This window comes from Pan troglodytes, chromosome 10 (assembly GCF_028858775.2).
Source record: "Pan troglodytes isolate AG18354 chromosome 10, NHGRI_mPanTro3-v2.0_pri, whole genome shotgun sequence".
NCBI lineage: Eukaryota > Metazoa > Chordata > Mammalia > Primates > Hominidae > Pan > Pan troglodytes.
The window spans coordinates 49629596-49649971 of NC_072408.2; the positions used below are offsets into that span (position 1 = coordinate 49629596).

The 20376-nt window shown below is 38.7% G+C and overlaps 1 protein-coding gene across 23 annotated transcripts in view; it reads left to right on the top strand.

The window, feature by feature from the left end:
• Window positions 1-20376, top strand: part of SLC38A1 (solute carrier family 38 member 1) — an 87018-nt gene that overhangs the window by 48805 nt on the left and 17837 nt on the right. For all 23 annotated transcript variants that reach the window (XR_010148030.1, XR_010148033.1, XR_001708019.3 and 20 more), the window contains 8 exons: window positions 12135-12208; window positions 13641-13733; window positions 14026-14107; window positions 15101-15183; window positions 16673-16731; window positions 16850-16966; window positions 18179-18258; window positions 20082-20182. Coding sequence is in view for 15 of the 23 variants with exons in the window: in XM_063785718.1 (XP_063641788.1) it covers window positions 12135-12208; window positions 13641-13733; window positions 14026-14107; window positions 15101-15183; window positions 16673-16731; window positions 16850-16966; window positions 18179-18258; window positions 20082-20182 (689 nt within the window). In the remaining 8 variants the exon portion in view is untranslated. The remainder of the gene's footprint in view (window positions 1-12134; window positions 12209-13640; window positions 13734-14025; window positions 14108-15100; window positions 15184-16672; window positions 16732-16849; window positions 16967-18178; window positions 18259-20081; window positions 20183-20376) is intronic.

The window sequence follows — 20376 nt, forward strand, 5'->3', positions numbered from 1 at the left end:
AATTGTAGGTGAATTCTCTGGCCCTCTCTCCCTCCCTGTCTCTCTGTCTGTCTCTCAATATTCGCCTTTGTGGGCCATTTGTAATTATCCTACCAGCAAAACTATGCACCATTGTATTGTCTATGATCCATGTTTACAAACAAATCAGTTAGTACCCCTTCCAGTAAGGATAAGTCGAAAAATATAAGGGTCTCTGTAAACTGAGATCAGACTACCAGGTCCCTTCTCTCTTTAAATTTAGTGTTTTACAATTGAGCCTACATAAGGAGTAAATAGAAATAGAAGTAAAAGTATAGACCCATCAGCACATTGCCCTAAGTCCTTGCTCGTATGTTATGGGAATTTGATCATTACTATCCCATCACAAAAAATAGTCTTCTCATTCTATCGGGAGAATTATATTGTTAACCAATTGCACCAGCATCACTTTCTGATGTCTCTAAATATTTTTCAGCAAATTCTACTAAGTTGCAGTGAGATTGCAGCATACCTTTATACAAACTTGGCCTGCTCTTAAGCTATCGTTGCTTTATTACTTTACATATATGCCAAAAAGGTTGAATGACACCTACCAAGATAATAATTTTGCTCTCAGTGGCAACGAAGATGGTCTGTGTGCTATTTATCAAGTTATTCCTTATAAATGGTAAGTCATCTCCTCTGTGCATTCCTAAGTGAGCAGTTCTTTGCCTCCTTAGGAAATACCAAACCGGACCTTGTGATCTAAAGACAGAGCAGTTAAGAGGAAGTCAATAAGGAAACCCTACTCTTCCGGATGATCCTAGGAGGTCCATCGGACTAGTCACATTCATCTTTCCTCTTGCCAATCAGTTTCTTGTTTTTAGAATTCTTTGAGTTATAGTCACAGTTCCTTAGAAATGATTTGAAGAGAAAATTGTCCTTTGGCTGGCAGCAAAAATCATTGACATCAGAGTCTGTTGTTTGGGAGTAATAACCCGGGAGAGGGAGAAATGGCACATTCAGGCTTGCCAACATTTGAAATACATGGAAAAGGGACAGTGGCAGTGCCATTGAACTCTATTGAAATCCACTGGATTAAGAAGCTTTTCAGAAATAGGGAAATGGGAAAGTGGTTAGCCTTACGTTAACAATGAGTGCCTATTTTGTAAACAGAAATAGTTGGCATGCGTAGGAGATGAGTCCCACTCATTGTTTTTAGAAGTTGAGCAGCTATTGCTAGTTTATGAGTCATCTGTGATGCATCTGATAAGGGGGTTCTAAGAATTCAATTCTCTTAGCCCCAGAAAGGTAGGGGTGTGTGTGCGTGTGTGTGTGCACGCGCATGCGCTAGAGTGTATACCCTGAGTTCACTCAGTCCTATTTATGCTGAGTTGCATCAGGTGCCTTGGTCCTACCCAAGGACAACAGTGTGATCTCTGTTTTGGTACAGTGTATTTTTCTTAGCCTGCAACAGACAACTTAACTATACTGGCTATGGTTTTACAGCATTATTTACCTCCATGATTGGTAGAATGCCTTCTCTGCTCACTCATCTGGTTTACAGTAGGCCAGGTGCGTGTTAGCACAGTAGAGCAGGTTAAGTATGGTGCAGAGAGTTGGATTTTCAAGGTTAGCTTGAACTTTTATTACTCACAGAGTGGTAGTTGGTTTAATTGGAAAACTGCTCCTTTGTGGGCCAGTTAGTTTTGCTTTGTTCTCTGGCCACAGACTTTACCTTATGTCAGGCACATGATTTCAAAGATCTGCATCTATATCAGGGGTCAGCAAGGGACAGCCTGCAGACCAAAGCCACCCGCAGCCTCCTTTTGTGTGGCTGGCTAGGTAAGATTGACTTTTAATTTTATAAAGGACTTTAAAAAAGAAAAGATAGTTATAAAGTGTACATTGTTCCATGAGATCTTTATAACAACCCTGTTAATCACTCCCATTTTATAGATAAAGAAACTGAAACCGCCTTTGCAAAATTATAACCAAGGAAATTATGACAGTGAAAGAAATCAGACCTAACCAACTCTATCTTGCTTCTAACCCTTAAGCTGTCCTTGTTCATTCCTGGGCATAGGCCTAACTAACTTTGGGAAGGAATTCAGTTCATGGTTTGACTGAAACAAAATTGGTAACAGCCCTTTTCCAAAAAGACCCCCTTCTTGCCTGGGGTCCAGTCTGCCTTTGCAGGACTAACAAATTAACTACACGATTAGAAATTACAGTTTAGGGGTCATGCAGCCTCTGGCTCCAAGAGTCTGAACCTCCCCAAATTGCTCCTCGGGGTAACATCATTATTGTAAAACCTAAGATCAGTGCTTGAGATATTTTGCAGAGCTGTACTCCATGTATCAGCTGACACCACCCAGACTGGTAATCTCACCCAACCAGTTCTGCCATTGCACCCAGGAACAGAAGACAGCAAGAAAATCTTACTTCACCCCCCTATGATTTCGTATCCAACCTAACCAATCATCACTCCCCACTTCCCAAGCCCCTAGCTGCCAAATTATCTTTAAGAACTCTGATCCCCGAATGCTCTGGGAGACTGATTTGAGTAATAATAAAACTCCGGTCTCCCACACAGCTGACTCTGCGTGACTTACTCTTTCTCCATTGCAATTCCCCTGCCTCAATAAAGTGGTTCTGTCTAGGCAGCGGGCAAGGTGAACCCATTGGGCGACTACAAAACTAAAATTAACGGAGGCTACGTAACTTGCCCAAGATGACTGACATCTGTGGGGAGGAGAGCAACAAGTCCATTGGGTGCTCCTCTTAAACCTCCTATTTCTCCTTAAATGTGCCTTGTTACCACAAAAACAGAATGGGAAAATATGAATGAAGCCCCCAATCCACCTTTCTACCAGAACAAAAGTCCCAAATACCCACCGAGAACAGCATATTCCTTTATTTCAACAGTCACATGGGATTTTTCTGTCACTCAAGAGTTAACATCTTTAGAATATGATAAAGAGTAGGGATCTAGGTTTGAGGAGAAGGGAAACAACTTGTCCTTGTGGAGTGGGAAAAGAGGAACAAGGACACATCAAGAGTGTCAAGAGTTATAAATGGAGTGCCCACAAAACCCACAGCCCTCTACCCACTATAGGTTAAAAACAGGAAGTGGTAGTGGTACATGGCTCTCTTTCTCACTGGTACAACATCCTCATTTAAGCTCAGACCTCTCTTTAACTTTTTTACAAAGAACCAACTAAACTAAAATTCTATTTTTACCAGGATACTTCTTTTAGATTCCTCTTTCTTTTTAGGATTATATTAGATACTATCTGAATTGGCCATCAGCAATGCATATTTCTTTTTCTAGACAAAACAAAATACCTAACTGACAGTGAGGCTAGTTTAAGAAAAGCTTTGCACCACAGAGCTTAGATTTACCTACAAGGAAAGAAATGGAAAGAACTGTACAAATAATTGCTCTCCACCTGTTTCCTGCCTGGCCTTTTAAAACCACCCGTTTAATTCCCTAATCTAATTTGTAAGCATTATACATGATCACATGCTACAAGGTCACCGTGTGCTGGTCTTCTGACCCTCAGAATTTTGAAATTTGATCAGAATTTAGTGTCTAAGAAGTCCACTTTAGGACTGAATAATTATGTTTCTACTCCTTTCTGTAAGTATTTTGTGAGCTCCTTAATCAAACAGGGATTGTATTAATGAGCTTAAGACTTAAACAAATGCAACTCTCCCCTAAAAAGGGGTTAAAATAATAATACTGTCACTTGAAAAGTTCTTTATATTTTTATTGTAAAACTAAGATAACCATTAAACCATTTTGAAAATGCATAAAATAAATGAAATAAAGTATAAAGAAAACACGCAAAGTCTCTCTGTTCAGAGTGTTCAGGCTCACCTTAGACAAGCTCCATTAACATTTCAATGTATTTCATTCTAAGATTTTTGTTTGCCGCTTAGGTCTTATTTTTTACAGTGTTATTCCTCTCTGGATGTTTGACTTTGATAGACAATGCAACGTGATGGGTAGGGACTTTGGAGTCATACTACCAGGGTTTGAGTGCTCTGACACTAGCTGTGTGACCTTAGACAAAATACTTAACCTCCTTGTTACCTTATTTACCTTATCTGTAAAATAAGGATAGTAATAGTACTACTCATAAGTGAAGTATTTTAAAAAGTGCTTAGAAAGGGCCTGATATATAATGAATACCCCAACATTTGGTACTATTAATGATCAGTAAAGTGTTTTATTAATTATATTGAATCCCTTAAGGTAAATTAAAGAGCTTGACAAAACCCATTTTCATATAAAAGATCATTTTGAATTTTTCAAAATATTTAACATTTTCATATGAATTTAGGGACTCAGAACACCTTGTCCCTGTCTCTTCGCTTTTGGGCCTGCCTCTTTCCATCTGAGCTCTCATTAAACAAAGGATTTTTTTTTTTTTTGAAACAGCATCTCACTCTGTCACCCAGGCTGCAGTGCAGTGACATGATCTCAGCTCACTGCAACCTCCGCCTCCCGGGTTCAAGCAATTCTCCTGCCTCAGCCTCCCGAGTAGCTGGGACCACAGGCATACGCTGCTATGCCCAGCTCATTTTTTGTATTTTAGTAGATAACGTAGATACGGGGTTTCACCATGTTATCCAGGCTGGTCGCGAACTCCTGAGCTCAGGCAATCTGCCCACCTCTGCCTCCCAAAGTGCTGGGATTACAGGTGTGAGCCACCGCGCCTGGCCAGGATTCTTCTTCTGTGTCTCTTTCCTCACCACTTAAGTCTTCCATTGGCATTGCTTCCCTAGGCCAGAAACCACTATTCCTGTCCTCGAGCCTCACTGAGAGCCTCTGGTCCCTCACTTAAACCTTCTACTCATGCCCTACTTCCTGTTTCCACTGGCTGGCTGTCACACTTGCCTGGAAAACCCCTGAAGCTGAGCTTTCCAACCACACAGACACGGCAACACTAAATTCTTGGTCTGCATTCTCAATTGGGTCCTCCCCACAGTCCAGCCCCTCCATCATTTTCAGCTAGTGTTCTAGTCTCTTCAACAGTGTTTTCACATCTTTATACAGGTATTTCCCCTAGAATAATTGGGGGTGGGGATGGAGAAGCAGGGAGAGTTGGTGGAGATGAAAGATGAATGGGAAAGTGCAAGGTGAAGATGCAGGAGGGTTGAGACCCTTGAGAAAGGTAAACTAGAAGTAAGAGGTAGAAGAGGGTGAGGGAGAGGCCAGCAATAGCAGAAAGGAGTGGAGAAAGATAGGCTAGCCCAAACCGATGCATTTCCTATGGTTTGTCTAAGTTCCTTGTCCTGGATTTTAAATTTTTCTTGTAAATACTCTGCCTCAACAAGCAGTATGTCTGTAAGTTTTGGAGTGAGGGCTGTGGGTTATTAGGAGACAGTGATAGATCAAAGGAGGACTAGTAATAAAGACCACTTTTACCCCAGCTCAAGGAGTTTTTATATGTACTAGCCTGCTTGTTTAATTGAGGATAGTAAAAGTTTTATACTTCTAACTGGATCTAGAAGAGGAAGAATTACATAGTTTAGTAAGCCTCCGATCCCTTTTGGAAGGAGTGAAATATGGGGGAGGGGAGGTTGAAAATAGTATTTAAATATATGTCCTGCTGAAGTAAATAATGCTTGAGGTGGGCAGATCACCTGAGGTCAGGAGTTTGAGATCAGCCTGGCCAATATGGTGAAACCCGTCTCTACTAAAAAATACAAAAATTAGCTGGGTGCGGTGGCATGCACCTGTAATCCCAGCTACTCAGGAGAGGCAGGAGAATCACTTGAACCTGGGAGGCAGAGGTTGCAGTGAGCCAAGATTGCGCCACTGCACTCCAGCCTGGGTGACAGAGCAAGACTCTGTCTCAAGAAAAAAAAAAGTAATGCTTGAGGAAGTCAACCAAAGGAAGTAGATGAGACCTTACTTTTCACACTGGAAGCTAGTCAGCATCCCACAGCAATGAGAATGATTCAGCTGTAAGTGCTTTTCTTCACTGTCACCTTACTTGGGTAGCCGTGGGGTCTGTGTTTACAGGTAAATGAGCTGCAGTGTTGGCACAGCACCTCACCACAGACAGTGTGGCGGGTGATGCACAGCACAGTGTAGTGAGAAACAGAAAGAAATGGAATGTATACACCACAGGGCCAGAGCTTAGGGCTTTCAGTCTCGCTGCTTCCAGGGAGGTCAGTGGACCAGTAGCAGCAGCAGCATCTGGCAACTTGTTAGAAATGCTGAATCTCAGGTCCCGACCCATCCATTTTAACAAGATCCTAATTTGCACACACGTTAAAGTTTGAGAATAGCTGCTTTCAACTTTGCAAGGGAGAGTCATGCTAGGGAGGGCTGGTAATGGTTCTCTCTTTTTTTGGGAGGAATGGGTCCTGGAGGAGTTGAAAGCACTCAGCTACAAGGCAGCCCCAAACACCCCCATCTGAGCTATTTTTGGATCTGATGCAGTGACGGCTGCTTTACCTCCACCCCTACCAAAGGTTCTGGTGCTGTGTTGGGAGGATGTCATATGATTTGTTGCTGTGTAGCTAGGCTTTTAAAATATAGTCTTATCTCCCTTAAAGTGTCCTGAGGTTGGTTTTTGTTTGTTGGTTGTTTTTTTGTTTGTTTGTTTTGGGGTATACTTTATATACAATAAAATTCTCCAATTTAAAGGGTGAGGTTTGTTAAATTTACCCAAATACAGTTGTGAAATCACCACCACAATCATGGTATAGAACATTTCAATCACATTAAATGTTTTGGTTTTATTTGTTGTCACAGCTTTCCACTTTATTAGCATATGGTACTTTTAAATATGAAAATAATAACAACATTATTCATATAATGTTTGGGTAAATTATGGAAGACCAAATAATTACAATTCTGTTAATATGATTCAAAACATTGACAAATAACATTTTTTAAATAGATGTTTAGATGTTCGTTGTTTAAAAGATGAGTCAAAATTTTCTTGCAGCAAAAAGAGTAAATATATCTAGGACCACTGTGAGAAATCTTTTTCTTTTTTTCTTTTTTTGCTCATGCCACTTTGTCTAAGATACTATCAGAAATCTTTTTAAAAATCATGGAAAGCAAGAGTATCCCCAGAGGATTAGAAATAGGCTAACTTAATCCCAACTTTCAAAAATGGCAAAAAGTAGATGCCAAGAAATAGTGTAGAGAAAATTATTAAACAGCTTGTTTATGTGCAATGACTGCAGAAAAGATTGCTCTGTAGAAAACAACAAAGTTTTTCTAAATAGTCACTAATATCATCTTTTGAGATACGGTGAGCTAAGTAGATCACGGGACTATCTTCATAGAGGGAGTCTTGACTTTAGTTAAGATATTTGGCATAGTCTCACATAACTTGCCAATGAGGTTCTAATGTTTCTAAATTCACTGATTCTCAGCAAAGACTCTGTTATGTGTGTGTTTGATGTTGAATGTAAATAGGTAAATAGTTGAATTAAACTGTCATGGTCTGTCTTACAGTCTAGTGATGGAGACACATAATAAAGCAATAAAATAAAAAGATTACTCTGGCTGCTGGGTGGAAGACGGATGTGAGGAGACAAGTAAAGATGATCACAGTTATCCAGAAATTAAAGATGATGGCTCACACTAGAGTGGAGATGGGAACAAAATGCCTATGGATTTGGGATAAATTTTGGAGATAGAAATGATAGGGCACTTGCCAATGAACTAGATGTAAAGGATGAGGGAATGGGTGAGAGATAAGGTCGACTTCCAGGCTTCAAGCAATTGGCTGGACAATGGGCCATTTCCAGATGGTCTTGCTCTATTCAAAGTTGATGCCAGTGACTTGGATGAAGGTACACTTAAGATATGAAGTTAGATGCAGTGGTTGATATATAAGTAAAAAGGATCAACAATTTAAGAAGAGATCATGAGACTTGAAAGATAAAATGTAATGTAAACAAATATAGGACTGGCACTTAGCTTCAAAAACAGACAAAAAAAGTACACAAGATAGAATCAGGAAGACAGCCTAGTAGCATTCACACCAGAAGCTCAAAAAGAATGAAAAGTGTGTGGTTGCCATAAAAATGAATTCCAAAATAGATTACCTTGAAAGAAGAAAGATGTCTGACTCAGAGAAATTAAAAATCCTATCATGTTTTGCGCTGTTTGGACCAAATCTGATGTTATAGCATTGTGTTCATCTCAGCACACAGCCTTTAAAAAGGATGGTTGAGGAACTGGACCATGACTGAGATGTAAACAGCCCAAACACTTCATCACAAGATGAACAGTTCAAAGAATTAAAGATGTTTGAGTTAAAGAGCACAATCTTAAAATGAGCACCCTCAGGACTGTTAGGTACGAGAGGTGTTAGATTTCAAGTAGATACAAATAGGTCCAGAAGGTAAAATGAGGACCCAAGGATAGAAGTAGTGACAGTGATTTCAGCTGAGCCTCAGTTCCAAGCACAGAACTTTTCAGAAACAGAATGGGTTGCATAATATGTCCCCTTTTAAAAGACACTTTGCAGACCTGGATGCCTGTGTGTTGGCATGGAGCATAGAGGTTTCCTGTCCTGGGTAAACATGCTGTGCTGGACTAGGTTCTCTCTGAAAGTCTCTCCCTGCTTCAGGAGTCTAGAATTCTAAGTTTCTTCTCAGGAGACTCCAAAATTTACTAGAATGTCCTGAACCACATCTTTCATAATGTTGCTGACTCAAAGACTCTTGAAGGCTCCTGACCACATTATTCACAATTCTAACTCTCTTGCCACCCCTTCCCCATGACCCATGTACAATTACATGCTCTAGATCTCCTCCTCAAAGATGAACATAAGTCTGAAATATCAACACCTTGGCAGCCCTATTATCAATTGCTGATCTGTAGTCCCCATGTAAGTACGCCTTTTTTAGCAACCAGTTTTTGTCCCAGCCATATTAATACTTGTGGTCGGTGGTTAACAATGTTGAAGCTTAAATTATATCCAGATGAAATTTTAAAAAGGAATCACTTGTGTTCCTCTGTGTTAACACAGGAATCCCAGCATGTGTTTCTCTTCCAGGAAACCATAATTATATGTACAAATATCTACCCGGACAATTAGGGGCATAATCATGCTCTAAATAAAAGTGTTCAAACAAGTCAATACCTTCTCTCCAGTTATTCCTCTTTCTTCTTTCTCTTAGATGTCATGGTTTCTGTGTCTCAAGACATTTATGATTTGATTTTTCTAACACTTTCTAGGTTCTATTAGAGTCAATTAGACAACATATTCCTTCTTTCTAAGAATCTGAACAAGGAGGTATACTTTTCTAAATTTTAATCCTATTAATGCCAGATTCTTGTATAGGCTAAAGTATTCTTAGAATTTTACTTTTACAGTTTGCCTCTTAGTGATCTGATAGAAAAGGGGGTTTTGCTTTATATTAATTTTCAGTCTTGGAAGAGAAGATCTACATTTGGGAAAGGACTAAGAAGAGAGCCTTTGCAGATCAGACAGTTAAAGGCAAAAACTATCAGACTCTAAGTACTCTGGGGTGCAATGTTACGTCTCTTAAACATGGGAGGGGGTTGTTTTCACCACTGTGGGAGCACCTCATTCTGTTGTGTTTAAGTGGGGGGAAGAAGATAAGTGAACACTACTAAAATCTTCCCTAATCAATACTTTTCTCCTGCTTGAAAAGGGGGGATAGCAGTTTATGATGCTCAAAGGGCCAGATGCCACTGAGCATCATCTGCAAAGAGATTCAACACATAGATTGTGTTAAGACACAACCATGTGCAAGAACCACGTGGTTGCAGAGGCTACTGACTGAGGGAACACAGCAAATGTTTCCTTAGAATGTTTCTTTTGCTAATAAATACCGAGTTCTCCAGGGTTAGGGCCCTTTGTAAATAATTGTGTAGATATTCATAATTATCCCCTCCTGCTAGGCACATAGATAGTTCCTACAAGGTCATACTCTTTATACATTAGCCTTGGGCCCATGGGAAAATCCCTTTGGTCCTAGCAGAGTAGACCCAACAGGGCACATAGTCATTCCAGAATAGCATCTGGCTCATCCTAAGATGTCACTCATTTTACTCTACTAGGAAGCCTGTGCTCTTCTGTGCCACACGGAAATCCTCTAGGGCCTGTCACATGTTCGTGTAGACGTAGCTACTTAGCATTGTGTCCCTCAAAACAAGTGAACTCTGCAAGAAACCGAAAGCTTGCTTCTTTGACATAAATATTGCTTATCTTACTTGACGGGAAAAAAAATCATGCCACAATTAGGTCCCATATCTTATTCTGTGGCAGAGCATATCAAATCCTGTTCCATTACGTATCTCAGAACTACTGGGTTGGCTAATAAATGCTTGCTGTCCATTTCTCACATCCCTCAACCTGAGGAGATAAGAGACCTACCCTCTTAATCAGTGTATTAGTCCATTTTCATGCTCCTGATAAAGACATTCCTGAGACTGGGTAATTTATAAAGAAAAAGAGGTTTAACAGACTCACAGTTCCACGTGGCTGGGGAGGCCTCACAATTATGGCGGAAGGCTAACAACACATCTTACTTGCCCGCAGACAAGAGAGAATTGAGAGACAAGTGAAAGGGGTTTCCCCTTATAAAAAAACCATCAGATCTTATGAGACTTATTCACTACCACAAGAACAGTATGAGAGAACTGCCCCCATGATTCAATTATCTCCCACCGGGTCCCTCCCAAAACACGTGGAAATTATGGGAGTTACAATTCAAGGTGAGATTTGGGTGGGGACACAGCCAAACCATATCAATCAGCCTCCTCACTCAAGGATTTTAGGGAAATAAGTATAGATCTGAATGTACTTCCTTACCAATCATATCTTAACCTAAATTCCTGTTTATTGGCAGATCAGTTGGGCCTTTACCCAAAGTGTTAGGTCTTCTGTTCTTTCTCCTAGTGTTTGTTTTGCCTCTGCTGAGCTCTGCCCCTCTTTTGTTTGCTGGCCAGTTTCTGGCAGTTCATCTGTTCTGCTGTTGACCATTCTGTACTCCTGGTTTATCTCCTCATGGTTGCCCCGTATGCAGGAGAAACAAAACACTGTAGGATCATAGACAGCTGAGGAGCAGTCATTCTGCCTGGGGCCAGGGAAGGCAACTGAGGAGCTGGCATCTGAGCTGGGGCCTAGAGCAGCCTTCAACAGGTGTGCTGGGAGGGGGAAGGGCCAGAAGGAAGCAGCCCACGCAGAGCGAACGGCATGATGTGCCAAGTGCCTCTCAACAGCACTTGGTGGAAAAATAATTGCCTTTAATGACTCAAACGTAGAGTCAATTGCAGTAATGTATTGTTCTAGGGATATATTTTCCCACATCAGGAAGTGAGCGGTTTCATCTGGGGACTGGATTTTTTTTCTTCTTTTTTAATAAATAGGCTTTATTTTCAATTATCATGTCTGTTTTAACCAAATGTTTCAGAAATCATCTATATAATCTCCCACATCATTTTAACTGCACTTTTTCTTGAGAAGGGTGTGATAATGACCCAGATGTACTAAAACAAAAACATGAGTTCATCATTCAAAAAAGTCTTTTCATTATACTTGATTGTCAAATTTTCCCACTGGTTAGCAAGTGGTGCTTATTCATCTAAGAGGAACCAGGTGCAAAAAAAGTGAATTACATTAGTAGCCCAATATATAGATTTTAAAATAGCCATGAAGTAATAGATGAAAAGAACCCTAGACATCATTTGGCTTGTATCTTTATATTATGGGCAAGGAATCCAGAGATGGAAATGTTAAGCAAGTTGCCCAAAGTCAGGTGGTCATTCTCCTAAGGTCACTGCCAGCCTTCCCTCCGCCCCTCCCACCCCATTCTCACACTTTCTCACCCGGATGTAACAGAGAGTGCAACATAGACTACAAAAGCCTTCTTTCATAATGTTGTTTTAAAGTCATCTCAACCGAAATGCTCCCAGAGAGCTATTTGGGCTTCGAATTACATAAAGGATTTGAACTGTTACTCAGATTCTAATGAGCACTTCTTTATTTGGTAGGACATTTTTGTTGAGGATTTTAAAGCAGGGATGACTAATAGGTTCCAAAATTTGGATACTATTAACAAATAGTGTTAACCATACAAATAAACCTTTGCCCTTCTAAACTGTAATGCCAGAATATATTCTTTTCTAGATATTACAATAAGATTTATTTTCTTTGCTTTAGGGTACTTTTGACTTCAGTGACATTGCTGTCTATATATTCAATAAACCTCCTATTGATCTGTTCAAAAGAAACAGGTAAGCTGAGGACATGTTTGATTTTCTTAAAACCAGGGTGAATTATTTTTATGGTGGCATTGTGGAACAATGATGTTCTCTCTGTACAGCAATTTGATTATTAAAAAGAAAGACTATTTTGACCTAGAGTGATTGGAAGACCTATAGTAGTATTTATCTAGAGAAACAGTTGCAGCAAAATATAAATTAAATTGTCATGGACAATGAGAAAATAATGTTGTCACTTAAAGTGAACCCTCAATTATACCTGTTTTTCTGGTTTAAAATGACTTCATTTTAAAAGCTTGTTTTTCCTTAGGTCTTTATAAATCCAGAACAAAGATCCCATGTTTTTATATTGTAACTTCCAAGGTTTTAAAAGTAAACAGACCTTTCATTCTCTTGTGCGTATTCCAAGGAGAAAGTGTTACTCCTGAGGCAATGTGGGAGTGAGCAAGCTATGAAGAGACTTCAAGTACTCTGGGCAGTGTAATACCTGAAGTGTTTATTTTCTATTTCTGGGACACTGGATTATGTTTGTAATTCTTTGACTTTTACATTAACTAAAACCACGTTGGCCAACTATTACTGTATATACATGACTCCATTTAACTGGAACATTTTATAATAAATTGAGGAGCTAACCATTGTCTAGTTTAAACACCAGTCTTATGAGAGATTAAACAAAGGTTTAATTATAGCCTGTCCCATATTGCTCTCCGTGAACCTTTTGAAAACATGAACTGAACAGTTATAAAGAAATATAAACACTTTTTAAAAAGTGAATGCTTTAGAGTTTCAGTATTTATTGAGATGAGCTAGTCGAACACTTTCAAATTTTGCTACAGACAAATTATGCTTTTGACAGATTAGTCTTCTGCTCTCTTTTGTGAGTTGCATGTATTTGAACTACATTTTATGAATAATTAGGTTTTGTATGTCGTGGCTATTAAAATGTTTCTAAGCTTGTTATTACATTTAGAACGTGGAGGCATTGATGGGATGTTATTAAGATAATTCCTTGTTTGCCTAATCAGTTCAGGTCGTTAATTCAAAAGGAATCTTTTTGTTTCAACTATTAGGATCTTTTTGAATCAAATATGTATTTTAATGGTATATACCAGACCTGAAGAAAAAGATCACAGAAGGAATTTCCCCTTTGTAAGATAGAGGTAGTTAAAAATAAGCCTTATGACCTAATAGGTTAATTGTAATGCTCTGGTAGCCAACTTGAAAAAGGAGAAATGATGGTTGCATCTCACATTTTAAAATGTCAAGAGTTTGTTTTGTAATGAGGATACCTTAACCCCTGAAGGCCAAAATGACTATTTGTGTGAGTTTGAGAAAGGCACATAGTAACTTGGGGAACAGTCAATAGAATGACAAAATCTTGACTATTTTAACTTTCTGAACCCTGTCATTTCTTGTGTTCTCAAATTTGATTTTTAAATAGGCTGCATGGTGTATGAAAAGCTGGGGGAACAAGTCTTTGGCACCACAGGGAAGTTCGTAATCTTTGGAGCCACCTCTCTACAGAACACTGGAGGTAAAAAGAACATGCTTTTCTTTACATAACTTGAAACTAATTCTGGTGGCTGAGCGGCCACATGAATTTTAACATAATTCAAGCAGTTATCATCCTCATTGCTAAAATGGCACAGGGAAAGTAAAGCAGAGACAGCAGTCACTTATTTAAAGCCACAAATCCTGCTAGAGTAGCTGAAGTTGCCTTTGTGTCTTACTGACGGTTGGTCTAAGAACGGGCTGATAACTTTTTATGTAGCTTGCAACATAAGCCTTCGTATCTTCTTTCTAAAAATGTTCTCATTTTCCTTCAGCAATGCTGAGCTACCTCTTCATCGTAAAAAACGAACTACCCTCTGCCATAAAGTTTCTAATGGGAAAGGAAGAGACATTTTCGTAAGTTATAGACCATTTCTTTATGATATAACTAAAATGTTTTTAATTTAAATATGGGCCAATCAAAATTCTTGCTTTGTGAATATTGCAGAAAGTTTTTCCTAGGCTGCGTTTTGTTTGTTTGTTGTTTCAACAATAAATTTCTTTGGGGCTATATAAAGGAAAAAAGCAGGAGAGCCATTTGCATATGCACATTTGAAAAGTAGATTTGTCTGTCATGCTATGAGCGGTAGATACTGCATTTTCCCCAGAGCCTGAAATCTATATCTAGTTTCTGTGAAATAGAACAGATATGCAGTATTTTTAACACAAAAGTGGAACATGCAACAAAAATTAAGACCCTAGCCTCTTACTTAAAGAAGGGACATAGCATTTTGGGGGCAAAATTTACATGAGCCAACCTCATTGAAGATGTAGATAACCCTGGAAAATGTTGCAGCTACATTTGGCACAATTGTGTTTTGACTCCCTCTTGTTTAACAGTTCTTGTCAGTCTTAGTTTCTCTGTTTTCTTTCAAGGGAGAATCGTAGAAGCCAGAGTCTCTAGTGTTCTCAGGATTCAAGGTCAAATCCAAGGGATCAGGGAGAGAGAAATGTCTACCTGTAGTGACTTGTTTCTCACTGATACTAGCCCAGCAAAACAAAAAGGAGCTTTCTCTTTAAATAATTGATAGGACAAGTTGTAATCTGACAGAATGAAATGTATGCATTCAGCTTTGAAACCATGTAAATAATTCAAAAGAATGCCACATTTAGCCAATGGGAAAAAAAAAAACCAATATTCCCTCTTCCATTACAGAGGAGTGAAGCTGTAGTATATAAGTAGTGGCTGGGTTAAAGTGTTTGGATAAGACCTGAATAATGATTTTAAAAATTAATGCATATAGTAAAAATTAATAAAAATATATATCATGATATCATGAAATTTTACATTGGAGGGGAAAAAAGTCACTTTCTAAAAAAATATAACCTAATCACTTAAATGCCTTTCAGAGCCTGGTACGTGGATGGCCGCGTTCTGGTGGTGATAGTCACCTTTGGCATAATTCTCCCTCTGTGTCTCTTGAAGAACTTAGGTAAGGACAGATTTTGCTTTTATCATATTCTGCAGTGCCCAAGTGAATCAGAAACTGAATAAAAATGGACAGCGTTGCCCTCTGCTTCCCCTCTGCATGCACTCAAAGATTAAGCGCATGATAAATTGCAAGTATTAATCGGTCCCAACTTTAATATGGGATAAAAATAACAGTCAGTATGTGACCTCCTAAACAATCCGTCTACTGAGCTGTGGAGGGGAGAAGGGAGGTCCTGGGGCCAGGACAGACAGGGCTATTTTCAGTAGTACAACTTATATGCTACTCTAAGAAAAGTCCAGAAAATGGAATTCTCTTCATACAAAGTCTTAAATACCCTCATTATTTAGGTAAATACATTTTCAAATCTAATATGGAGACAGAAAGCTGCCTAGATTTATACCCACAAGTATTATAAATTTAGAGAGTCTGACCAGCCTCAATTATTTCTCTTCGAAGTGGGAGAGAGAAATCAAAAGTCAGAAATGGTGGATAATCTCCAAGTCATATCCATTTGGCTTTGATCTACTACTTGTTTTTATGCTTGTATTTGGAGACAAGGATGCCTGATGTTAAGGGAATTTCATACATTGAATAATGTGGCCAGACTGCCATCTAGTCAAAAACCTGTAAAATGTATTTACTTTAATTCTGGGCTAATTCAAACAGAAGTTTGGATAAAAGCTCTCCAAACAATAATTATGAGCCTCAGTTTTTTGTTTTGTTTTGGATACAAAACAAAACAGCTCTGTAGTTGTTCTGTGAGGTTTATAAATAGATTTTTTTAACTACTTAATTTTCTGGTTTCTGCCTCTGTGTTTTCTGTACCTATAGAGGTAGCTCTTTTCAGTTAAGTAGAGAAAAGCTCTTCCCCTGGGTTGAAAATAATGCAGTCCCAAGAGGCTACTTAACTCTACCTTTCTGGAGGTCATGGTAGCAATTGGAGATCTCCCAGGCATTCTAAGGGGAGCTACTAAAGAGCCCCAGATACTCAATTTACCACTAGAAATTCACTTCGTCTACTCTCTGTCATCTGGGGAGAAAAGTATTATAACTGACATTCAGTATGCACACAATAAGTGCATAATAAAGAGCTATTGAGGGGATCAAGGAGTAAATGGGTTTGCCCATAGGACTCCATCAGAGTCCACCAACACAGACTTACAGCAAAAATTGGAAGGCTCTTTTCTGCTGGATTCTGGGAATCTGTGTTCTCTAGTGTGCCAGGGAGAGTTGGAATCAAAACACGTAATATAATGTTTCTATTCAGAGCCCCATTTTTTTGCCAAATAAAGTAGCACTGTCAAATAATAAATCTTGTATTCACTTGGGCATGTATGTTTATTATTGGATCTCTAAAATATGCTTCAAATAAAGCACTGAAATAAGTGAGGTGATGAATTTTGAAATAATAACAGTTTATGATGGGTAGCTCCAAAATTTTTAAAAATGGAAAAAAATGAAATAATTTATTTTTTACTTTTTTTTAAAGGGTATCTTGGCTATACTAGTGGATTTTCCTTGAGCTGTATGGTTTTTTTCCTAATAGTGGTAAGTGCTGATTGAAATGGTTGGTTTGGTTTTGTGATAGTACAATGGCATGTAATAATTATTCATTGTTTGGCTTTACTAAAGTCCATATTGCTTCTACTATACTTCTTAATACCAGGTTATTTACAAGAAATTTCAAATTCCCTGCATTGTTCCAGAGCTAAATTCAACAATAAGTGCTAATTCAACAAATGCTGACACGTGTACGCCAAAATATGTTACCTTCAATTCAAAGGTAAGTTTCCTGATCCTTTGCAGATGAAACAAGCATTTTTATTAAGGACATTCTATTTCTCATGCTTGTAATTGCACTGGTTTGAACGTATTAGTTCTCAAAAGAACACATGATACCATTGCTTCCAGATTACTCATCTATGTAGAGATCCTTGAGAAACATACAAATATTATATTTTACACTCTCTGTTACCATTAAGCATTCTCTGTGAAAATCCCATTCTGGATAATTGTCTCAGCTTTTTCTGTGTAGAGTGCTAGGTGATACTTCAAAAACAGACTAACAACATCCTTAGGTCCCTTCTTCTGGCGATGACAGAAAGGAATACTGCAGACTTCCTCAGGTTGCACAGTTGAAATATAGATGCCACCACAAACTGGCACTTAAAAAACTCTCATACTATTAAAATATTGTTGATACAATGGGAAACAGAGGATTATGGAGTCAGTCAGGCTTGGATTTGAATCCTCAGGCAAGTCACCCAACCCCTTGAGTAAAAATAAGGATTCTATTCTGTATCTTACAAGGTTTTGTTAGAATGTGCCTGGCATAGTGCATCAGCAGAGTTAGGGCATAAGATAGGTTAGTTTTCACTTCTTTTTGCATAGGAAGTTAGATTGAGTGTGAGAGTTTCAAAGAGCCTTATCTAAGAAAACTAAATAGATCGCGATCTTTCTCTTTCTCTCTGATTGTAAGGATATAGCCAAAGTAGTGCAATATGGAACAGATTTTCTTTTCAGAGGGTATCTTTTAAGTCCGATTCCATGCACCTGATGTAGAGCGAAGAGCAGTAAACTAGAGGTGGGAGTGCTGGGCCAGTCGCCTGACCTGTTGGAGGGAGCCAGGAGAACAGCCACAGTCTGACTACTGCTTGGGATTGCTGTGGGGACCCAGCGAGCTATCCTAGGAAGAGTGCCATGTAACTGGCTCATGCTGTATAAACAGGGGGTGTTGTATACCTGGATTATATAAAATACACCATAGGTGAGCCAAATCCGAAGTCCCTCTGTGACAAGTGGCTAATGGCTCGAGCTAGATAAGCTGTCTTAGAAAAGCTGCTTCTATTTTAGAGATCAAAACCTTTCTAATAACCGAATAATCCAGGGATTCTGAAGAGCTGTCAGATAAAAAAGACAGCTCAGAAATACTGGAGCTATGTCATTTTTATGGTAAAAGTGTTTTTCCTAATGTCTGTTCTTTTCTCTCAAATAGACCGTGTATGCTTTACCCACCATTGCATTTGCATTTGTTTGCCACCCGTCAGTCCTGCCAATTTACAGTGAGCTTAAAGAGTAAGAAATTTGTTTAATTTTTTATCTTAATCGTTTTACATCCCCTTATTAATAGGCAAGTATGCAATTAAAATAAACGGACTTGTCTAATGAACGTCAGCGGATTCATCACCCAGCTTCAACATTTACTCACATTGTGCCATTCTTAAACAAGCATTGTATTTTAAGAAACAAGAAAGCAAGAAAAATCAGAAACTTGCAGTATTTTGGGGGGCCATAAACATAAAAAGTAGCCAACCATGTGGGCTTTTTCATTAATTTGGTTTTTCAAATATTGTATCACCGAGGAAAGTTTAAGTATTTGTGTTGCTTTCCATTACGTATGCGTATTTTGCAAGTGGGTGATAATCTTCAGATTTATCTGTAAACTGCTAAATACATCGTCTCTGATTTGCCTGTGGGTTTGGGTGAAAAGGCTAGTAAATCAGACAATAAGAAATCAATGTTAAGACCACAAACTAGGAAAAGAGAATATTGCTGTTCATTTTTAACTATTAAGAAAATTCTATGGATTTATTGATTTATTTTTGATTGCTGGTTTTGAGAAAATTAAGGCCTGCTTATAAACTTCTTCATGTCTCTTTTTAGCCTATGGTTATCAAACATAAACAAAAATAGTCACAATAGCATATCTTAAAAACTTAGAAAAGATAGACAATATCAGTATTTATTTCCAGTTTGAAACAAAGTTGATGTCATTTAGCATTGAATCCACTCATATATCTTTGGCATCTTTTAATAGTTCAGCTTTTAGTTTTAGTTTTTAATTTTCTCAAGCGTATACTTCTCAATTTTTCTTTACTTTTTTTTTTTTTTTTTTTTTTGAGACAGAGTCTCCCTCTGTCACCCAGGCTGTAGTGCTATGGTGTGATCTCAGCTCATTGCAGTCTCAACTTCCCAGGGTCAAGCAATCCTCCCACCTCAGCCTCTCAGGTAGCTGGAACTACAGGCACATGCCCCCATGCCCAGCTAACTTTTGTATTTTCTGTAGACACAGAGTTTCACCATGTTGCCCAGGCTGGTCTTGAACTCCTGAGCTCAGGTGATCTGCCTGCCTCAGCCTCCCAAAGTGCTGGGATTATAGGCGTGAGCCACCGTGCGGGGCCTACTTCTCCGTTTTTCTTGTTTTCCATACTTCTATGGCATCCTAGATTCCTTGTTACGACATAACCAAATGTTATGACTATCTGTGGTCTGTTATTTATTGAATACAAGTGTTGCAGATTAATTGTTTGGGCAGTTAAAGAAACTTAGAGGGTCATCCCAACCCCAGAGTGAACTTGACCTGAGAGATGGAGCCCTTCATCATTCCAGCTATGATCTCTTGGGCACTTGGTGCGCTGGAGACCTACAGACTTTCAGGTGCATCCCTGAGGCCACCCAATGGGAAAATCAGAACCTGAAACAGCAGCTTTAGAGACGGAACACCTGAGGTCAAGTTCCAGCTCTGCCACTAATCTCTGGAGCTAGGAGAACAGCATTGATTTTTTTCTGCCTTTTTTCCTTTGCCCAGCTAGTGTGGAGATAATATCAAGCACAAATATTAAAAAAATGCTGTCTGCCCTTCCGATGAGAACTCGATATTCTTTTAAAAGAATGGGGAAGAACGCTAACGGGAGTGTAGTTCCACAGATCTCACCCTCAATACCAATTCAGTATAAGAGAGGTTATTTTCAACTGGCATAACTGCCAGGGGTAATTTCAGCTGTTCAGATCTTCCCTAACCTGATAGAAGCAAAGTTAAATTGGTATTCTTCAACGTTAACACTGGCGCTTAAATTCAGTCATATGATTTTTGATTTTTAACATTTATTTGTTTTTAGCCGATCACAGAAAAAAATGCAGATGGTTTCAAACATCTCCTTTTTCGCCATGTTTGTTATGTACTTCTTGACTGCCATTTTTGGCTACTTGACATTCTATGGTAAGTAATTTCTACTGGTACATAAATATAAGTATTTGTAAACAAATTAGTAAAAATTAGTGTTGAAATAACTTTTAACATGAAAGGCAAAGAAAGCAACAAAGCTATCCATTGGTTTTTCTAGTTTTTTCTTCGACTTCAAGCAATGGTGATCTTTTCATGTTCATGCAGACTGCCGAATAAAATAATTACTA